Source organism: Callionymus lyra, unplaced genomic scaffold, assembly GCF_982586985.1.
Source record: "Callionymus lyra unplaced genomic scaffold, fCalLyr1.hap1.1 HAP1_SCAFFOLD_178, whole genome shotgun sequence".
In the NCBI taxonomy this organism is placed as follows: domain Eukaryota; kingdom Metazoa; phylum Chordata; class Actinopteri; order Syngnathiformes; family Callionymidae; genus Callionymus; species Callionymus lyra.
Genome location: NW_028258636.1, coordinates 77,000 through 96,750, shown reverse-complemented (window position 1 = coordinate 96,750; position 19,751 = coordinate 77,000). Strand labels below are relative to the sequence as shown.

Below are 19,751 nucleotides of genomic sequence, written 5' to 3'. Positions count from 1 at the left end.
CTGGTCATTAGTTAACAAGTCAGTTAAGACACTGGTCATTAGTTAACAAGTCAGGTAAGACACTGGTCATTAGTTAACAAGTCAGTTAAGACACTGGTCAGTTAGTTAACAAGTCAGTTAAGACACTGGTCATTAGTTAACAAGTCAGTTAAGACACTGGTCAGTTAGTTAACAAGTCAGTTAAGACACTGGTCATTAGTTAACAAGTCAGTTAAGACACTGGTCAGTTAGTTAAAAAGTCAGTTAAGACACTGGTCATTAGTTAACAAGTCAGTTAAGACACTGGTCAGTTAGTTAAAAAGTCAGTTAAGACACTGGTCATTAGTTAACAAGTCAGTTAAGACACTGGTCAGTTAGTTAAAAAGTCAGTTAAGACACTGGTCATTAGTTAAGTCAGTTAAGACACTGGTCAGTTAGTTAAAAAGTCAGTTAAGACACTGGTCATTAGTTAACAAGTCAGTTAAGACACTGGTCAGTTAGTTAAGTCAGTTAAGACACTGGTCATTAGTTAACAAGTCAGTTAAGACACTGGTCAGTTAGTTAACAAGTCAGTTAAGACACTGGTCATTAGTTAACAAGTCAGTTAAGACACTGGTCAGTTAGTTAAAAAGTCAGTTAAGACACTGGTCATTAGTTAACAAGTCAGTTAAGACACTGGTCAGTTAAAAAGTCAGTTAAGACACTGGTCATTAGTTAACAAGTCAGTTAAGACACTGGTCAGTTAGTTAAAAAGTCAGTTAAGACACTGGTCATTAGTTAACAAGTCAGTTAAGACACTGGTCAGTTAGTTAACAAGTCAGTTAAGACACTGGTCATTAGTTAACAAGTCAGTTAAGACACTGGTCAGTTAGTTAAAAAGTCAGTTAAGACACTGGTCATTAGTTAACAAGTCAGTTAAGACACTGGTCAGTTAGTTAAAAAGTCAGTTAAGACACTGGTCATTAGTTAACAAGTCAGTTAAGACACTGGTTAGTCAGTTAAGTCAGTTAAGACACTGGTCAGTCAGTTAACAAGTCAGTTGAGATGCTAGTTAACATTACACACACAAGACGTTTGTCCACACTTTAATCAACATGTTCAGAGCTGCGCCCCCTGCTGGCCTTTCTTGCACGAGTCTTCAAAGAATTCATTACACGCCACCGTCAGCGCCGCCACCAGAACCACAAACTCCTGAAAGTCCAGCTCCTGGTCCCCGTTCTCGTCCAGGTCCGTCATGATCCGATCGATGCCCGCCGGGTCGTTGCAGCACTGAAGGACACAAGCTGGTTAGTTAGTCAGTTAACAAGTTAGTCATCGTGTTAGTTGAGGTAACGAGTTAGTGAAGACAGTAGGTAAGGTAACGAGTTAGTGAGGACAGTAGGTAAGGTAATGAGTTAGTGAAGACAGTAGGTAAGGTAATGAGTTAGTGAAGACAGTAGGTAAGGTAATGAGTTAGTGAAGACAGTAGGTAAGGTAATGAGTTAGTGAAGACAGTAGGTAAGGTAATGAGTTAGTGAAGACAGTAGGTAAGGTAATGAGTTAGTGAAGACAGTAGGTAAGGTAATGAGTTAGTGAAGACAGTAGGTAAGGTAACGAGTTAGTGAGGACAGTAGGTAAGGTAACGAGTTAGTGAGGACAGTAGGTAAGGTAATGAGTTAGTGAAGACAGTAGGTAAGGTAATGAGTTAGTGAAGACAGTAGGTAAGGTAATGAGTTAGTGAAGACAGTAGGTAAGGTAACGAGTTAGTGAAGACAGTAGGTAAGGTAACGAGTTAGTGAGGACAGTAGGTAAGGTAATGAGTTAGTGAAGACAGTAGGTAAGGTAATGAGTTAGTGAGGACAGTAGGTAAGGTAATGAGTTAGTGAAGACAGTAGGTAAGGTAATGAGTTAGTGAAGACAGTAGGTAAGGTAATGAGTTAGTGAAGACAGTAGGTAAGGTAATGAGTTAGTGAAGACAGTAGGTAAGGTAACGAGTTAGTGAAGACAGTAGGTAAGGTAACGAGTTAGTGAAGACAGTAGGTAAGGTAACGAGTTAGTGAAGACAGTAGGTAAGGTAATGAGTTAGTGAAGACAGTAGGTAAGGTAACGAGTTAGTGAAGACAGTAGGTAAGGTAACGAGTTAGTGAAGACAGTAGGTAAGGTAACGAGTTAGTGAAGACAGTAGGTAAGGTAATGAGTTAGTGAAGACAGTAGGTAAGGTAACGAGTTAGTGAAGACAGTAGGTAAGGTAACGAGTTAGTGAAGACAGTAGGTAAGGTAATGAGTTAGTGAAGACAGTAGGTAAGGTAATGAGTTAGTGAAGACAGTAGGTAAGGTAATGAGTTAGTGAAGACAGTAGGTAAGTGAGTTAACGAGTTAGTGAAGACAGTAGGTAAGTGAGTTAACGAGTTAGTGAAGACAGTAGGTAAGGTAATGAGTTAGTGAAGACAGTAGGTAAGGTAATGAGTTAGTGAAGACAGTAGGTAAGGTAATGAGTTAGTGAAGACAGTAGGTAAGGTAATGAGTTAGTGAGGACAGTAGGTAAGGTAATGAGTTAGTGAAGACAGTAGGTAAGGTAATGAGTTAGTGAAGACAGTAGGTAAGGTAATGAGTTAGTGAGGACAGTAGGTAAGGTAATGAGTTAGTGAGGACAGTAGGTAAGGTAATGAGTTAGTGAAGACAGTAGGTAAGGTAATGAGTTAGTGAAGACAGTAGGTAAGGTAATGAGTTAGTGAAGACAGTAGGTAAGGTAATGAGTTAGTGAAGACAGTAGGTAAGGTAATGAGTTAGTGAAGACAGTAGGTAAGGTAATGAGTTAGTGAGGACAGTAGGTAAGGTAATGAGTTAGTGAAGACAGTAGGTAAGGTAATGAGTTAGTGAAGACAGTAGGTAAGGTAATGAGTTAGTGAAGACAGTAGGTAAGGTAATGAGTTAGTGAAGACAGTAGGTAAGGTAATGAGTTAGTGAAGACAGTAGGTAAGGTAACGAGTTAGTGAAGACAGTAGGTAAGGTAATGAGTTAGTGAAGACAGTAGGTAAGGTAATGAGTTAGTGAAGACAGTAGGTAAGGTAATGAGTTAGTGAAGACAGTAGGTAAGGTAATGAGTTAGTGAAGACAGTAGGTAAGGTAATGAGTTAGTGAGGACAGTAGGTAAGGTAATGAGTTAGTGAGGACAGTAGGTAAGGTAATGAGTTAGTGAAGACAGTAGGTAAGGTAATGAGTTAGTGAAGACAGTAGGTAAGGTAATGAGTTAGTGAAGACAGTAGGTAAGGTAATGAGTTAGTGAAGACAGTAGGTAAGGTAATGAGTTAGTGAAGACAGTAGGTAAGGTAATGAGTTAGTGAAGACAGTAGGTAAGGTAATGAGTTAGTGAAGACAGTAGGTAAGGTAATGAGTTAGTGAAGACAGTAGGTAAGGTAATGAGTTAGTGAAGACAGTAGGTAAGGTAATGAGTTAGTGAAGACAGTAGGTAAGGTAATGAGTTAGTGAAGACAGTAGGTAAGGTAATGAGTTAGTGAAGACAGTAGGTAAGGTAATGAGTTAGTGAAGACAGTAGGTAAGGTAATGAGTTAGTGAAGACAGTAGGTAAGGTAATGAGATAGTGAAGACAGTAGGTAAGTGAGTTAACGAGTTAGTTACGACTCACCGTCATCAGCTGACTCAGCTCCTCCTGCAGGAGTGTCTTCAGCTCACTCTTGCTCAGCTTGTTCTTGGCTCCTTCTCTGCTGGAGTACGAGTGGAAGACGCTGATCAGACCCTCCATGGACTTCTGCAGCCGGGAAGTCATGCTGGACCAGAAACAAGTGGAGAAGCTGCTGCGGAGGGTTTTCGTCAAGTGACAACGAGTGACGCACCTGGAGACACCTGAGCAGCCGCTCATGAATAATTGCTCTCCTTCCTCACCTTGAATAATTGATCATGTTCAGCGAGAGTGACACTCACCTGGTGCTAGATCACTCTCCCTGATCATGTGACCCATAGCCCCGCCCCCTCCAGACACCCACGAGTGAAGCAGATCAACAATCAGACTCGTCTCGTCCCCAACTGTGACCCTGGAATCGAACCTTCAACCCACCTGTTCTCATGATCCTCTGATCCACTGGAAGTTCTCAGTGTATTTTCTCATCTTATTGTATTCATAGTTTTGTTATTGTGTTGTTTTCTTTGTGAAGCATGTATGTGTGAGTGTGTGAATACATTTATAAGAGTGTGTGTAGTGATATTGAACCATTTCCATGAACACACACACATTGAACAAACATGTTTTACTAACTACATCGAATAGTCAACCTTCAGTTACTGGTTATTAAAAGAGTTTCAGAGTCCATGGTTCTCTCATCAACAGCAGCCGCTCGCTCTGTCACCCCCTGGTGGCCAACTGTCGCTCCCAATCTTGTTCCACCATTTTATAAAGCTCCATCGTAGCCTTGGCATCCTCCACTGATGAGTGACCTCGTCGGCCCGCCTGAAAGAGATGACATCATCACCACAGTGACGTGATCAAGTGTGTGGTGACACGTGGGTTGTCATGGTGACGAGTGTGCGAGTGACACATCAATGTTGTCGTGGTGAGGAGTGTGCGAGTGACGCATCAATGTTGTCGTAGTGAAGAGTGTGCGAGTGACGCATCAATGTTGTCATGGTGACAAGTGTGAGTGACGCATCAATGTTGTCGTGGTGAAGAGTGTGCGAGTGACGCATCAATGTTGTCATGGTGACGAGTGTGCGAGTGACACATCAATGTTGTCGTGGTGAAGAGTGTGCGAGTGACGCATCAATGTTGTCGTGGTGAAGAGTGTGCGAGTGACGCATCAATGTTGTCGTGGTGAAGAGTGTGCGAGTGACGCATCAATGTTGTCATGGTGACGAGTGTGCGAGTGACACATCAATGTTGTCGTGGTGACGAGTGTGCGAGTGACACATCAATGTTGTCGTGGTGACGAGTGTGCGAGTGACGCATCAATGTTGTCGTGGTGACGAGTGTGCGAGTGACACATCAATGTTGTCGTGGTGACGAGTGTGCGAGTGACGCATCAATGTTGTCGTGGTGAAGAGTGTGCGAGTGACGCATCAATGTTGTCATGGTGACGAGTGTGCGAGTGACACATCAATGTTGTCTTGGTGACGAGTGTGCGAGTGACACATCAATGTTGTCGTGGTGACGAGTGACGCATCAATGTTGTCGTGGTGACGAGTGTGCGAGTGACACATCAATGTTGTCTTGGTGACGAGTGTGCGAGTGACACATCAATGTTGTCTTGGTGACGAGTGTGCGAGTGACACATCAATGTTGTCTTGGTGACGAGTGTGCGAGTGACACATCAATGTTGTCGTGGTGACGAGTGTGCGAGTGACGCATCAATGTTGTCGTGGTGACGAGTGTGCGAGTGACACATCAATGTTGTCGTGGTGACGAGTGTGCGAGTGACGCATCAATGTTGTCATGGTGACGAGTGTGTGAGTGACACATCAATGTTGTCGTGGTGACGAGTGACGCATCAATGTTGTCGTGGTGACGAGTGTGCGAGTGACACATCAATGTTGTCATGGTGACGAGTGACACATCAATGTTGTCATGGTGACGAGTGTGTGAGTGACACGTGGATTGTCGTGGTGACAAGTGTGTGAGTGACACGTGGGTTGTCGTGGTGACGAGTGTGTGAGTGACACATCAATGTTGTCGTGGTGACGAGTGTGCGAGTGACGCATCAATGTTGTCATGGTGACGAGTGTGTGAGTGACACATCAATGTTGTCATGGTGACGAGTGTGTGAGTGACACATCAATGTTGTCGTGGTGACGAGTGTGTGAGTGACACATCAATGTTGTCGTGGTGACGAGTGTGTGAGTGCACATCAATGTTGTCGTGGTGACGAGTGTGTGAGTGACGCATCAATGTTGTCATGGTGACGAGTGTGCGAGTGACGCATCAATGTTGTCATGGTGACGAGTGTGCGAGTGACGCATCAATGTTGTCGTGGTGACGAGTGTGCGAGTGACACATCAATGTTGTCATGGTGACGAGTGTGTGAGTGACGCATCAATGTTGTCGTGGTGACGAGTGTGCGAGTGACGCATCAATGTTTTCATGGTGACGAGTGTGCGAGTGACGCATCAATGTTGTCGTGGTGACGAGTGTGCGAGTGACGCATCAATGTTGTCATGGTGACGAGTGTGTGAGTGACACGTGGGTTGTCGTGGTGACGAGTGTGCGAGTGACGCATCAATGTTGTCATGGTGACGAGTGTGCGAGTGACACATCAATGTTGTCGTGGTGACGAGTGTGTGAGTGACACGTGGATCGTCGTGGTGACGAGTGTGTGAGTGACACGTGGGTTGTCGTGGTGACGAGTGTGTGAGTGACACATAGTCAGTTAAGACACTGGTCAGTTAGTTAAAAAGTCAGTTAAGACACTGGTCATTAGTTAACAAGTCAGTTAAGACACTGGTCAGTTAGTTAAAAAGTCAGTTAAGACACTGGTCATTAGTTAACAAGTCAGTTAAGACACTGGTCAGTTAGTTAAAAAGTCAGTTAAGACACTGGTCATTAGTTAAGTCAGTTAAGACACTGGTCAGTTAGTTAAAAAGTCAGTTAAGACACTGGTCATTAGTTAACAAGTCAGTTAAGACACTGGTCAGTTAGTTAAGTCAGTTAAGACACTGGTCATTAGTTAACAAGTCAGTTAAGACACTGGTCAGTTAGTTAACAAGTCAGTTAAGACACTGGTCATTAGTTAACAAGTCAGTTAAGACACTGGTCAGTTAGTTAAAAAGTCAGTTAAGACACTGGTCATTAGTTAACAAGTCAGTTAAGACACTGGTCAGTTAAAAAGTCAGTTAAGACACTGGTCATTAGTTAACAAGTCAGTTAAGACACTGGTCAGTTAGTTAAAAAGTCAGTTAAGACACTGGTCATTAGTTAACAAGTCAGTTAAGACACTGGTCAGTTAGTTAACAAGTCAGTTAAGACACTGGTCATTAGTTAACAAGTCAGTTAAGACACTGGTCAGTTAGTTAAAAAGTCAGTTAAGACACTGGTCATTAGTTAACAAGTCAGTTAAGACACTGGTCAGTTAGTTAAAAAGTCAGTTAAGACACTGGTCATTAGTTAACAAGTCAGTTAAGACACTGGTTAGTCAGTTAAGTCAGTTAAGACACTGGTCAGTCAGTTAACAAGTCAGTTGAGATGCTAGTTAACATTACACACACAAGACGTTTGTCCACACTTTAATCAACATGTTCAGAGCTGCGCCCCCTGCTGGCCTTTCTTGCACGAGTCTTCAAAGAATTCATTACACGCCACCGTCAGCGCCGCCACCAGAACCACAAACTCCTGAAAGTCCAGCTCCTGGTCCCCGTTCTCGTCCAGGTCCGTCATGATCCGATCGATGCCCGCCGGGTCGTTGCAGCACTGAAGGACACAAGCTGGTTAGTTAGTCAGTTAACAAGTTAGTCATCGTGTTAGTTGAGGTAACGAGTTAGTGAAGACAGTAGGTAAGGTAACGAGTTAGTGAGGACAGTAGGTAAGGTAATGAGTTAGTGAAGACAGTAGGTAAGGTAACGAGTTAGTGAGGACAGTAGGTAAGGTAACGAGTTAGTGAGGACAGTAGGTAAGGTAATGAGTTAGTGAAGACAGTAGGTAAGGTAATGAGTTAGTGAAGACAGTAGGTAAGGTAACGAGTTAGTGAAGACAGTAGGTAAGGTAACGAGTTAGTGAGGACAGTAGGTAAGGTAATGAGTTAGTGAAGACAGTAGGTAAGGTAATGAGTTAGTGAGGACAGTAGGTAAGGTAATGAGTTAGTGAAGACAGTAGGTAAGGTAATGAGTTAGTGAAGACAGTAGGTAAGGTAATGAGTTAGTGAAGACAGTAGGTAAGGTAATGAGTTAGTGAAGACAGTAGGTAAGGTAACGAGTTAGTGAAGACAGTAGGTAAGGTAACGAGTTAGTGAAGACAGTAGGTAAGGTAACGAGTTAGTGAAGACAGTAGGTAAGGTAATGAGTTAGTGAAGACAGTAGGTAAGGTAACGAGTTAGTGAAGACAGTAGGTAAGGTAACGAGTTAGTGAAGACAGTAGGTAAGGTAACGAGTTAGTGAAGACAGTAGGTAAGGTAATGAGTTAGTGAAGACAGTAGGTAAGGTAACGAGTTAGTGAAGACAGTAGGTAAGGTAACGAGTTAGTGAAGACAGTAGGTAAGGTAATGAGTTAGTGAAGACAGTAGGTAAGGTAATGAGTTAGTGAAGACAGTAGGTAAGGTAATGAGTTAGTGAAGACAGTAGGTAAGTGAGTTAACGAGTTAGTGAAGACAGTAGGTAAGTGAGTTAACGAGTTAGTGAAGACAGTAGGTAAGGTAATGAGTTAGTGAAGACAGTAGGTAAGGTAATGAGTTAGTGAAGACAGTAGGTAAGGTAATGAGTTAGTGAAGACAGTAGGTAAGGTAATGAGTTAGTGAGGACAGTAGGTAAGGTAATGAGTTAGTGAAGACAGTAGGTAAGGTAATGAGTTAGTGAAGACAGTAGGTAAGGTAATGAGTTAGTGAGGACAGTAGGTAAGGTAATGAGTTAGTGAGGACAGTAGGTAAGGTAATGAGTTAGTGAAGACAGTAGGTAAGGTAATGAGTTAGTGAAGACAGTAGGTAAGGTAATGAGTTAGTGAAGACAGTAGGTAAGGTAATGAGTTAGTGAAGACAGTAGGTAAGGTAATGAGTTAGTGAAGACAGTAGGTAAGGTAATGAGTTAGTGAGGACAGTAGGTAAGGTAATGAGTTAGTGAAGACAGTAGGTAAGGTAATGAGTTAGTGAAGACAGTAGGTAAGGTAATGAGTTAGTGAAGACAGTAGGTAAGGTAATGAGTTAGTGAAGACAGTAGGTAAGGTAATGAGTTAGTGAAGACAGTAGGTAAGGTAACGAGTTAGTGAAGACAGTAGGTAAGGTAATGAGTTAGTGAAGACAGTAGGTAAGGTAATGAGTTAGTGAAGACAGTAGGTAAGGTAATGAGTTAGTGAAGACAGTAGGTAAGGTAATGAGTTAGTGAGGACAGTAGGTAAGGTAATGAGTTAGTGAGGACAGTAGGTAAGGTAATGAGTTAGTGAAGACAGTAGGTAAGGTAATGAGTTAGTGAAGACAGTAGGTAAGGTAATGAGTTAGTGAAGACAGTAGGTAAGGTAATGAGTTAGTGAAGACAGTAGGTAAGGTAATGAGTTAGTGAAGACAGTAGGTAAGGTAATGAGTTAGTGAAGACAGTAGGTAAGGTAATGAGTTAGTGAAGACAGTAGGTAAGGTAATGAGTTAGTGAAGACAGTAGGTAAGGTAATGAGTTAGTGAAGACAGTAGGTAAGGTAATGAGTTAGTGAAGACAGTAGGTAAGGTAATGAGTTAGTGAAGACAGTAGGTAAGGTAATGAGTTAGTGAAGACAGTAGGTAAGGTAATGAGTTAGTGAAGACAGTAGGTAAGGTAATGAGTTAGTGAAGACAGTAGGTAAGGTAATGAGATAGTGAAGACAGTAGGTAAGGTAATGAGATAGTGAAGACAGTAGGTAAGGTAATGAGATAGTGAAGACAGTAGGTAAGTGAGTTAACGAGTTAGTTACGACTCACCGTCATCAGCTGACTCAGCTCCTCCTGCAGGAGTGTCTTCAGCTCACTCTTGCTCAGCTTGTTCTTGGCTCCTTCTCTGCTGGAGTACGAGTGGAAGACGCTGATCAGACCCTCCATGGACTTCTGCAGCCGGGAAGTCATGCTGGACCAGAAACAAGTGGAGAAGCTGCTGCGGAGGGTTTTCGTCAAGTGACAACGAGTGACGCACCTGGAGACACCTGAGCAGCCGCTCATGAATAATTGCTCTCCTTCCTCACCTTGAATAATTGATCATGTTCAGCGAGAGTGACACTCACCTGGTGCTAGATCACTCTCCCTGATCATGTGACCCATAGCCCCGCCCCCTCCAGACACCCACGAGTGAAGCAGATCAACAATCAGACTCGTCTCGTCCCCAACTGTGACCCTGGAATCGAACCTTCAACCCACCTGTTCTCATGATCCTCTGATCCACTGGAAGTTCTCAGTGTATTTTCTCATCTTATTGTATTCATAGTTTTGTTATTGTGTTGTTTTCTTTGTGAAGCATGTATGTGTGAGTGTGTGAATACATTTATAAGAGTGTGTGTAGTGATATTGAACCATTTCCATGAACACACACACATTGAACAAACATGTTTTACTAACTACATCGAATAGTCAACCTTCAGTTACTGGTTATTAAAAGAGTTTCAGAGTCCATGGTTCTCTCATCAACAGCAGCCGCTCGCTCTGTCACCCCCTGGTGGCCAACTGTCGCTCCCAATCTTGTTCCACCATTTTATAAAGCTCCATCGTAGCCTTGGCATCCTCCACTGATGAGTGACCTCGTCGGCCCGCCTGAAAGAGATGACATCATCACCACAGTGACGTGATCAAGTGTGTGGTGACACGTGGGTTGTCATGGTGACGAGTGTGCGAGTGACACATCAATGTTGTCGTGGTGAGGAGTGTGCGAGTGACGCATCAATGTTGTCGTAGTGAAGAGTGTGCGAGTGACGCATCAATGTTGTCATGGTGACAAGTGTGAGTGACGCATCAATGTTGTCGTGGTGAAGAGTGTGCGAGTGACGCATCAATGTTGTCATGGTGACGAGTGTGCGAGTGACACATCAATGTTGTCGTGGTGAAGAGTGTGCGAGTGACGCATCAATGTTGTCGTGGTGAAGAGTGTGCGAGTGACGCATCAATGTTGTCGTGGTGAAGAGTGTGCGAGTGACGCATCAATGTTGTCATGGTGACGAGTGTGCGAGTGACACATCAATGTTGTCGTGGTGACGAGTGTGCGAGTGACACATCAATGTTGTCGTGGTGACGAGTGTGCGAGTGACGCATCAATGTTGTCGTGGTGACGAGTGTGCGAGTGACACATCAATGTTGTCGTGGTGACGAGTGTGCGAGTGACGCATCAATGTTGTCGTGGTGAAGAGTGTGCGAGTGACGCATCAATGTTGTCATGGTGACGAGTGTGCGAGTGACACATCAATGTTGTCTTGGTGACGAGTGTGCGAGTGACACATCAATGTTGTCGTGGTGACGAGTGACGCATCAATGTTGTCGTGGTGACGAGTGTGCGAGTGACACATCAATGTTGTCTTGGTGACGAGTGTGCGAGTGACACATCAATGTTGTCTTGGTGACGAGTGTGCGAGTGACACATCAATGTTGTCTTGGTGACGAGTGTGCGAGTGACACATCAATGTTGTCGTGGTGACGAGTGTGCGAGTGACGCATCAATGTTGTCGTGGTGACGAGTGTGCGAGTGACACATCAATGTTGTCGTGGTGACGAGTGTGCGAGTGACGCATCAATGTTGTCATGGTGACGAGTGTGTGAGTGACACATCAATGTTGTCGTGGTGACGAGTGACGCATCAATGTTGTCGTGGTGACGAGTGTGCGAGTGACACATCAATGTTGTCATGGTGACGAGTGACACATCAATGTTGTCATGGTGACGAGTGTGTGAGTGACACGTGGATTGTCGTGGTGACAAGTGTGTGAGTGACACGTGGGTTGTCGTGGTGACGAGTGTGTGAGTGACACATCAATGTTGTCGTGGTGACGAGTGTGCGAGTGACGCATCAATGTTGTCATGGTGACGAGTGTGTGAGTGACACATCAATGTTGTCATGGTGACGAGTGTGTGAGTGACACATCAATGTTGTCGTGGTGACGAGTGTGTGAGTGACACATCAATGTTGTCGTGGTGACGAGTGTGTGAGTGCACATCAATGTTGTCGTGGTGACGAGTGTGTGAGTGACGCATCAATGTTGTCATGGTGACGAGTGTGCGAGTGACGCATCAATGTTGTCATGGTGACGAGTGTGCGAGTGACGCATCAATGTTGTCGTGGTGACGAGTGTGCGAGTGACACATCAATGTTGTCATGGTGACGAGTGTGTGAGTGACGCATCAATGTTGTCGTGGTGACGAGTGTGCGAGTGACGCATCAATGTTTTCATGGTGACGAGTGTGCGAGTGACGCATCAATGTTGTCGTGGTGACGAGTGTGCGAGTGACGCATCAATGTTGTCATGGTGACGAGTGTGTGAGTGACACGTGGGTTGTCGTGGTGACGAGTGTGCGAGTGACGCATCAATGTTGTCATGGTGACGAGTGTGCGAGTGACACATCAATGTTGTCGTGGTGACGAGTGTGTGAGTGACACGTGGATCGTCGTGGTGACGAGTGTGTGAGTGACACGTGGGTTGTCGTGGTGACGAGTGTGTGAGTGACACATAAATGTTGTCGTGGTGACGAGTGTGCGAGTGACGCATCAATGTTGTTATGGTGACGAGTGTGCGAGTGACACATCAATGTTGTCGTGGTGACGAGTGTGTGAGTGCACATCAATGTTGTCGTGGTGACGAGTGTGCGAGTGATGCATCAATGTTGTCGTGGTGACGAGTGTGTGAGTGGCGCATCAATGTTGTCGTGGTGGCGAGTGTGCGAGTGACACATCAATGTTGTCTTGGTGACAAGTGTGCGAGTGACACATCAATGTTGTCGTGGTGACGAGTGTGCGAGTGACGCATCAATGTTGTCGTGGTGACGAGTGTGCGAGTGACACATCAATGTTGTCGTGGTGACGAGTGTGCGAGTGACACATCAATGTTGTCGTGGTGACGAGTGTGCGAGTGACGCATCAATGTTGTCGTGGTGACGAGTGTGCGAGTGACACATCAATGTTGTCGTGGTGACGAGTGTGCGAGTGACGCATCAATGTTGTCGTGGTGACGATTGTGCGAGTGATGCATCAATGTTGTCATGGTGACGAGTGTGTGAGTGACACATCAATGTTGTCGTGGTGACGAGTGACGCATCAATGTTGTCGTGGTGACGAGTGTGCGAGTGACACATCAATGTTGTCATGGTGACGAGTGTGCGAGTGACACATCAATGTTGTCATGGTGACGAGTGACACATCAATGTTGTCATGGTGACGAGTGTGTGAGTGACACGTGGGTTGTCGTGGTGACGAGTGTGCGAGTGACACATCAATGTTGTCGTGGTGACGAGTGTGCGAGTGACACATCAATGTTGTCATGGTGACGAGTGTGCGAGTGACGCATCAATGTTGTCGTGGTGACGAGTGTGCGAGTGACACATCAATGTTGTCGTGGTGACGAGTGTGCGAGTGACGCATCAATGTTGTCATGGTGACGAGTGTGCGAGTGACGCATCAATGTTGTCATGGTGACGAGTGTGCGAGTGACACATCAATGTTGTCTTGGTGACGAGTGTGCGAGTGACGCATCAATGTTGTCATGGTGACGAGTGTGCGAGTGACACATCAATGTTGTCGTGGTGACGAGTGTGCGAGTGACACATCAATGTTGTCGTGGTGACGAGTGTGTGAGTGACGCATCAATGTTGTCGTGGTGACGAGTGTGCGAGTGACGCATCAATGTTGTCATGGTGACGAGTGTGCGAGTGACACATCAATGTTGTCGTGGTGACGAGTGTGCGAGTGACGCATCAATGTTGTCATGGTTACGAGTGTGTGAGTGACACATCAATGTTGTCGTGGTGACGAGTGTGCGAGTGACACATCAATGTTGTTGTGGTTATCAGAGCAGGAAGTGAGATCTGGGTCACATGGTGGTGTGTCATGCGGGGTTACCTGGATGTCTCGGTGCAGGAGGGCTTTAGTGAGTCTTTTCAGGGAAACACACTCCTTCTCCTGGAATCCAGCCTTCTTGTTGAGCAGTGGAATGCGGGATGTGTCTCGTGTCAGGCAGGTGGGGTGGCCGTAGCCCAGCACCTTCAGGTCATTGTGGAGGGCGTGGCCGATCACCACCTTCCCCCCCAGCAGCCTCAGGATCTGAACCACGACATGATGGCGTTGATCAACAGAACTTTGAAGATTGAAACGTTCATCTCACCTCCTTGCGGGCCTCGGCGTAGGGCGTGGCCTTGACCAGGTCTCGGTGGCGGATGCCGCTCCAGCGCGTGCGGTAGTCGGTCACGGGCAGGTTGGGTCGAACGAACTTGTCGTAAACCACGTCTCCGTCGTACGACACGATGCTGCAGCGACCCAGCTGACTGATGTGGCCCTTCGGACCGGTGCCGACCATCTCGCAGTCCAGAGCCAGGAACTTCGTTGGGGCGACCGGGGGCGTCACGTGACTCTTGAGTGACGTCACACCTTTGCTCCGCTCACAACCGGACTGACCGGCGCCGGAAGAGGGCGCTGTGCTCCGTGGACACGTCCCTCGTTGATCCTCCAAACCTTTCTTCTTCCCTGGACCTCGACGTCTTCTCGGCTTGTGTGTCGGAGCGGATCCCAGGTCACGTGACCACAGGTCAGACATGTCAGCTGGTCGAGGACTGACCACACGACGGTTCAAGAACACACTCCGCGAGGCTCAAACGTTTAGCAAACCATGTTTTGTTGGACGAACTGATTCGGACTCGGTTTGATGGTCAAAGGAACTTCAAAAGAACGCAATGACGCCCAACACGCGTCCACGCGCCCCAACAACAAAACGAGCCGACTTCCGGTTTGAGCTGCGTTCACGGACTTCAGCAAAGTGGGATTTTTTTCTTCCACCAACGCAACTCTTAGAGCTACGCTCGGATTTTACGATTGTTATTGATAGTTTAAGTGTTGAGTGTGTTAAAGTCACTGTTCACATACATGAATCGATTGAACTTGAACATGCCCGTTAATAGATTTTACAGTTTTCCAATTTAGCGATAGTGCAAATAGAACAACCGTACTTGAAGGCATCTGTTGCCACGGAAGCAAAACAAGCCCACGCGGCAACGTCCGGTTTGGTTTAGCATTAGCTTAGCATTAGCTTAGCACGAACCCAAACGATGTTTACCTGTGCGCAGCAGAAACACCTGGTGACGTCAATCTCGCAGTTTTTATCAGAAAACCGACTATTTACTGATTCTTTCATCATAGTAAGTGTTTTTTCTTTATTCAATTTTAAATATACGTTTTCTGACTTTAACACAGATGTTGGAGATTCTATTAACTAGGAATGTGTTTACATTTTTAAAGATTCCTTGATTCATTTGAAACCAGTTTAATCTAAAAGCACTTCTATAGAGTCCAGGGATATAAGTATAATTTCCCAACAGAGTTAGGGTTTCTAAATGTCATAACCTGTATTTACTTGATTTTAAAATGGTTAGTATCATTGGAAACCTTGCTTAACAAAGAAACCTAATAAATAGTAAGTTAGTTAAATATGTAATAATGATGTAAATCATTTTTAATCAATAACTTCAAGTAGAATATAATTGGCTCTAAAAATATGCATCGAAAAGGAAAATTAAAAGCCCAGATTTAAAAAACACACAATAAGTTGTTTAAATATTTATACTGTATATTTAAACAATGTGTACTTGAGTGTATATAAATATACACATGTATACATAATAATAATTTACATGAATAATTTCCTGAAGGAGATCAATAAAGTTGATCTATACATACATATGTTTATAGACATAAACACACACGTCTAGCAGTATATAATCACTCAAGTATCATCTGTTTGAATATAAAATAATGGACGCACAACACGGATCATTGATTCACTTCTGAAGTGACAGTAAATGTCAGGAAACACCGTCGGACTCGACCAGGTCCGAAGAAACCATGTGACTCGATCAATTTCTAAGATATTTGCTCGGCTCACAGATCAATATAATTAATAATATAAAAGTTTTTTGGCGATTTGTGGCGCGTGTACTTGATGAATAATGTACACATGAGTGTTCATCAGTGTGAAGATGATCCAGATGTTCAGATGTTGACCACAGAGGAACACACACACACACACACACACACACACACACACACACACACACACACACACACACACACACACACACACACACACACACACACACCTCAACAGTGTTTACTCCTGCAGCTCCACAGAACAGCTACTCCAGGTACTTCTCTCATGGTTTCTCATATCACAGGATTTCTTCACGGAGGACTTGTGGGGGAAACTTCCTGAGAGCTGGAGGCCGGTTCTGGATGAGCTGACGTATCCTCAGGTGGCAGACTTGTTACTGGACCCGGCTCACACTCACAGACGGTACCAGATCAATGGTGAACCTGAACCCTGAACTCTTAAACCTCTGGGGCTCACCCTGGCCTTCTGTGGACTCGCAGGTATCCCCAGGTGTGGCCGTTGACTCTCCTTGCATATCGGAGCGCTGCACATGCGCTGGCCTTCCCCAGGGGGCGCTGTTCTCGGACCAGCGGCCTTGATGCTCCCGAGGAGTTCCTGCAGAACCAGAGCCAGAGTGCTGTCCTGGAGCACATCTTCAGGAAACATGTGAAACCCAAGAAGCAGCATGAGATCCGCAGACTGGGGGAGGTACGTCTGGTCAGTCCTGCCCGAGACCTGGTCCAGCATCAGAACCTGTTTGTGTTGCAGCTGGTGAAGCGTCTGAGTGAGGAGACCGGGGTCAGCAGGGTGGTGGACGTGGGTTCTGGACAGGTGAGGTTCTGGGTGAAGCAACATCACGTCATTTAGACTAGCACACGTGTATTTACATGCACACGCATGATCGTCCGGGGTCAAAGGTCACTCCTCTCTGTCTCCAGGGTCACCTGACACGCTTCCTGTCCTTCGGCCTCCAACTGTCAGTCACGGCTGTTGAGGCCGACTCGGCACTGGTCACTATGGCAACCAAGTTTGATAAAGAGTTACAGCAGACCTTAGAAAAGAGAAAGGTGTGTTCACTCTTCACTCACTCTGTTGTGTTCACTCTTCACTCACTCTGTTGTGTTCACTCTTCACTCACTCTGTTGTGTTCACTCTTCACTCACTCTGTTGTGTTCACTCTTCACTCACTCTGTTGTGTTCACTCTTCACTCACTCTGTTGTGTTCACTCTTCACTCACTCTGTTGTGTTCACTCTTCACTCACTCTGTTGTGTTCACTCTTCACTCACACTGTTGTGTTCACTCTTCACTCACTCTGTTGTGTTCACTCTTCACTCACTCTATTGTGTTCACTCTTCACTCACTCTGTTGTGTTCACTCTTCACTCACTCTGTTGTGTTCACTCTTCACTCACTCTGTTGTGTTCACTCTTCACTGAAACTGTTGTGTTCACTCTTCACTCACTCTATTGTGTTCACTCTTCACTCACACTGTTGTGTTCACTCTTCACTCACTCTATTGTGTTCACTCTTCACTCACTCTATTGTGTTCACTCTTCACTCACTCTATTGTGTTCACTCTTCACTCACTCTATTGTGTTCACTCTTCACTCACACTGTTGTGTTCACTCTTCACTCACTCTATTGTGTTCACTCTTCACTCACTCTATTGTGTTCACTCTTCACTCACTCTATTGTGTTCACTCTTCACTCACTCTATTGTGTTCACTCTTCACTCACTCTGTTGTGTTCACTCTTCACTCACTCTGTTGTGTTCACTCTTCACTCACTCTATTGTGTTCACTCTTCACTCACTCTATTGTGTTCACTCTTCACTCACTCTATTGTGTTCACTCTTCACTCACTCTATTGTGTTCACTCTTCACTCACTCTATTGTGTTCACTCTTCACTCACTCTGTTGTGTTCACTCTTCACTCACTCTATTGTGTTCACTCTTCGCTCACTCTGTTGTGTTCACTCTTCACTCACTCTGTTGTGTTCACTCTTCACTGAAACTGTTGTGTTCACTCTTCACTCACTCTATTGTGTTCACTCTTCACTCACACTGTTGTGTTCACTCTTCACTCACTCTATTGTGTTCACTCTTCACTCACTCTATTGTGTTCACTCTTCACTCACTCTATTGTGTTCACTCTTCACTCACTCTATTGTGTTCACTCTTCACTCACACTGTTGTGTTCACTCTTCACTCACTCTATTGTGTTCACTCTTCACTCACTCTATTGTGTTCACTCTTCACTCACACTGTTGTGTTCACTCTTCACTCACTCTATTGTGTTCACTCTTCACTCACTCTATTGTGTTCACTCTTCACTCACTCTATTGTGTTCACTCTTCACTCACTCTGTTGTGTTCACTCTTCACTCACTCTGTTGTGTTCACTCTTCACTCACTCTATTGTGTTCACTCTTCACTCACTCTGTTGTGTTCACTCTTCACTCACTCTATTGTGTTCACTCTTCACTCACTCTGTTGTGTTCACTCTTCACTCACTCTATTGTGTTCACTCTTCACTCACTCTATTGTGTTCACTCTTCACTCACTCTATTGTGTTCACTCTTCACTCACTCTATTGTGTTCACTCTTCACTCACTCTATTGTGTTCACTCTTCACTCACTCTGTTGTGTTCACTCTTCACTCACTCTATTGTGTTCACTCTTCACTCACTCTATTGTGTTCACTCTTCACTCACTCTATTGTGTTCACTCTTCACTCACTCTATTGTGTTCACTCTTCACTCACTCTGTTGTGTTCACTCTTCACTCACTCTATTGTGTTCACTCTTCACTCACTCTATTGTGTTCACTCTTCACTCACTCTATTGTGTTCACTCTTCGCTCACTCTGTTGTGTTTCTCTGCAGATCCTCGTGAACTCAGCTGCTTCTGACCATTTTCCTCGTCACGTGACGGGCTTTGTGAAGCCCGGAGCATCATGGGAGGACTTTGTGCAGCATTTGGAACTTGGTGACCTTGTTGGTTCTGGACACTGTAACGAGGGACTGAGGAGTCCAGACTTCCTGCTGACGGGTCTCCATGCCTGTGGAGACCTGAGCACCAGTCTGCTGCGTCTCTTTGTCCTCTGTCCTCACGTCCGAGGCATCACGTCTGTGGCCTGTTGCTACATGAAGGTCAGCACAGCACCAGACCCTCAGGCCACAGACCCTCAGACCACAGACCCTCAGGCCACAGACCCTCAGGCCACAGACCCTCAGGCCACAGACCCTCAGGCCACAGACCCTCAGACCACAGATCCTCAGACCACAGACCCTCAGACCACAGACCCTCAGACCACACAGCAGGAGGGTCCACAGTGGGGTTACCCCATGAGTGCTGCGGTCCGAGCTCTGCCGGGACACCATCTTTCCTACAGGGCTCGCGAGGCGTCGTGTCACGCTCTGGAGGACTTTCTCTGGAAGCTCCGTGAGGACAGCGACTCACTGCAGGCACATGTCTACAGAGCTGCCCTGGAGACCTTCATCACGGAGCTCAGGCCGGATCTCAGACGCTCTGGGGTGCAGACTGGAAAGAAGTCCTATCAGCGGACCTTCACAGAGTGAGACCACAACACGTTTACCTTCTCATCTTCTTCATCATCATGGTGTCTGCAGGTATGCCCGGCTGGGTCTGACCCGGGTAGGTTTGGACCCAGATCTGTCACTGGATCCTGAGAGAATTGAGTTCCTGCTGCAGCAGCAGAACCGTGTGGTCGTGTTCTACAGTCTGTGTCTCCTGCTGAGTCCTGTGGTGGAGACCCTCATCCTGCTGGACCGGGTTCTGTTCCTGCAGGAGCACGGTCTGAACCACACACTCGTACAAACATGTTTCTACACACATCTGATCCACATCTGTCTCTCGTCAGGGTTCTGCTCTGAGCTGGTTCCGATCTTCGATCCGGGCTTCTCTGCCAGGAACCTGGTCCTGGTGGCGCTGAAGAGTCGTGCAAATGATTTTCTCCAATAAAAGTTGTTCTGCTCAAACGAACTTTGGCTGATTTTCCAGAACAGTTGTGTCGCAATGTTGTGGTTCTGATCACGTCCAGACGTGTCTCCTGGCCGG

At 45.6% G+C, this 19,751-nt stretch overlaps 4 protein-coding genes across 4 annotated transcripts; 1 reads left to right on the top strand and 3 right to left on the bottom strand.

Annotated features, from left to right (window-relative positions):
- Positions 1-1,051: 1,051 nt before the first annotated feature.
- On the bottom strand, positions 1,052-4,538 carry LOC148058100 (protein S100-A1-like). Its single transcript, XM_087782643.1, has 3 exons — positions 3,901-4,538; positions 3,605-3,822; positions 1,052-1,248 (listed from the first exon to the last, which is right to left on the bottom strand). The coding sequence occupies exons 1-3, from the start codon at positions 3,935-3,937 to the stop codon at positions 1,078-1,080; spliced, it is 426 nt and encodes a 141-aa protein (XP_087638769.1). The 5' UTR covers positions 3,938-4,538; the 3' UTR covers positions 1,052-1,077.
- Positions 4,539-7,172: 2,634 nt separating this feature from the next.
- On the bottom strand, positions 7,173-10,011 carry LOC148058099 (protein S100-A1-like). Its single transcript, XM_087782641.1, has 3 exons — positions 9,848-10,011; positions 9,552-9,769; positions 7,173-7,369 (listed from the first exon to the last, which is right to left on the bottom strand). Exons 1-3 carry the CDS (start codon positions 9,882-9,884, stop codon positions 7,199-7,201), a joined length of 426 nt encoding a protein of 141 aa, XP_087638767.1. The 5' UTR covers positions 9,885-10,011; the 3' UTR covers positions 7,173-7,198.
- A 144-nt stretch (positions 10,012-10,155) lies between these two features.
- Positions 10,156-14,524, bottom strand: isg20l2 (interferon stimulated exonuclease gene 20-like 2). Its single transcript, XM_087782640.1, has 3 exons — positions 13,919-14,524; positions 13,657-13,857; positions 10,156-10,370 (listed from the first exon to the last, which is right to left on the bottom strand). The coding sequence occupies exons 1-3, from the start codon at positions 14,345-14,347 to the stop codon at positions 10,266-10,268; spliced, it is 735 nt and encodes a 244-aa protein (XP_087638766.1). The 5' UTR covers positions 14,348-14,524; the 3' UTR covers positions 10,156-10,265.
- A 236-nt stretch (positions 14,525-14,760) lies between these two features.
- mettl25b (methyltransferase like 25B) lies at positions 14,761-19,683 on the top strand. Its single transcript, XM_087782639.1, has 8 exons — positions 14,761-14,945; positions 15,978-16,096; positions 16,174-16,381; positions 16,442-16,504; positions 16,612-16,740; positions 18,557-19,248; positions 19,304-19,488; positions 19,555-19,683. The coding sequence occupies exons 1-8, from the start codon at positions 14,856-14,858 to the stop codon at positions 19,653-19,655; spliced, it is 1,587 nt and encodes a 528-aa protein (XP_087638765.1). The 5' UTR covers positions 14,761-14,855; the 3' UTR covers positions 19,656-19,683.
- The last annotated feature ends 68 nt before the right edge of the window (positions 19,684-19,751 follow it).

What these genes read in the sequence shown, in the direction of transcription:
- LOC148058100 (XM_087782643.1), bottom strand. Translation starts at nt 3,937, where the DNA reads ATGGGTCACATGATCAGGGAGAGTGATCTAGCACCAG. An exon ending in GGAGAGTGATCTAGCACCAG is followed by an intron (nt 3,823 to 3,900) that starts GTGAGTGTCACT and finishes GCGGCTGCTCAG; the next exon opens with GTGTCTCCAGGTGCGTCACT. An exon ending in AGCTGAGTCAGCTGATGACG is followed by an intron (nt 1,249 to 3,604) that starts GTGAGTCGTAAC and finishes TGTGTCCTTCAG; the next exon opens with TGCTGCAACGACCCGGCGGG.
- LOC148058099 (XM_087782641.1), bottom strand. Translation starts at nt 9,884, where the DNA reads ATGGGTCACATGATCAGGGAGAGTGATCTAGCACCAG. An exon ending in GGAGAGTGATCTAGCACCAG is followed by an intron (nt 9,770 to 9,847) that starts GTGAGTGTCACT and finishes GCGGCTGCTCAG; the next exon opens with GTGTCTCCAGGTGCGTCACT. An exon ending in AGCTGAGTCAGCTGATGACG is followed by an intron (nt 7,370 to 9,551) that starts GTGAGTCGTAAC and finishes TGTGTCCTTCAG; the next exon opens with TGCTGCAACGACCCGGCGGG.
- isg20l2 (XM_087782640.1), bottom strand. Translation starts at nt 14,347, where the DNA reads ATGTCTGACCTGTGGTCACGTGACCTGGGATCCGCTCCGACACACAAG. An exon ending in ACGCCGAGGCCCGCAAGGAG is followed by an intron (nt 13,858 to 13,918) that starts GTGAGATGAACG and finishes GTCGTGGTTCAG; the next exon opens with ATCCTGAGGCTGCTGGGGGG. An exon ending in TCCTGCACCGAGACATCCAG is followed by an intron (nt 10,371 to 13,656) that starts GTAACCCCGCAT and finishes CATCTCTTTCAG; the next exon opens with GCGGGCCGACGAGGTCACTC.
- mettl25b (XM_087782639.1), top strand. Translation starts at nt 14,856, where the DNA reads ATGTTTACCTGTGCGCAGCAGAAACACCTGGTGACGTCAATCTCGCAG. An exon ending in CCGGCTCACACTCACAGACG is followed by an intron (nt 16,097 to 16,173) that starts GTACCAGATCAA and finishes GTGGACTCGCAG; the next exon opens with GTATCCCCAGGTGTGGCCGT. An exon ending in AGATCCGCAGACTGGGGGAG is followed by an intron (nt 16,382 to 16,441) that starts GTACGTCTGGTC and finishes TTTGTGTTGCAG; the next exon opens with CTGGTGAAGCGTCTGAGTGA.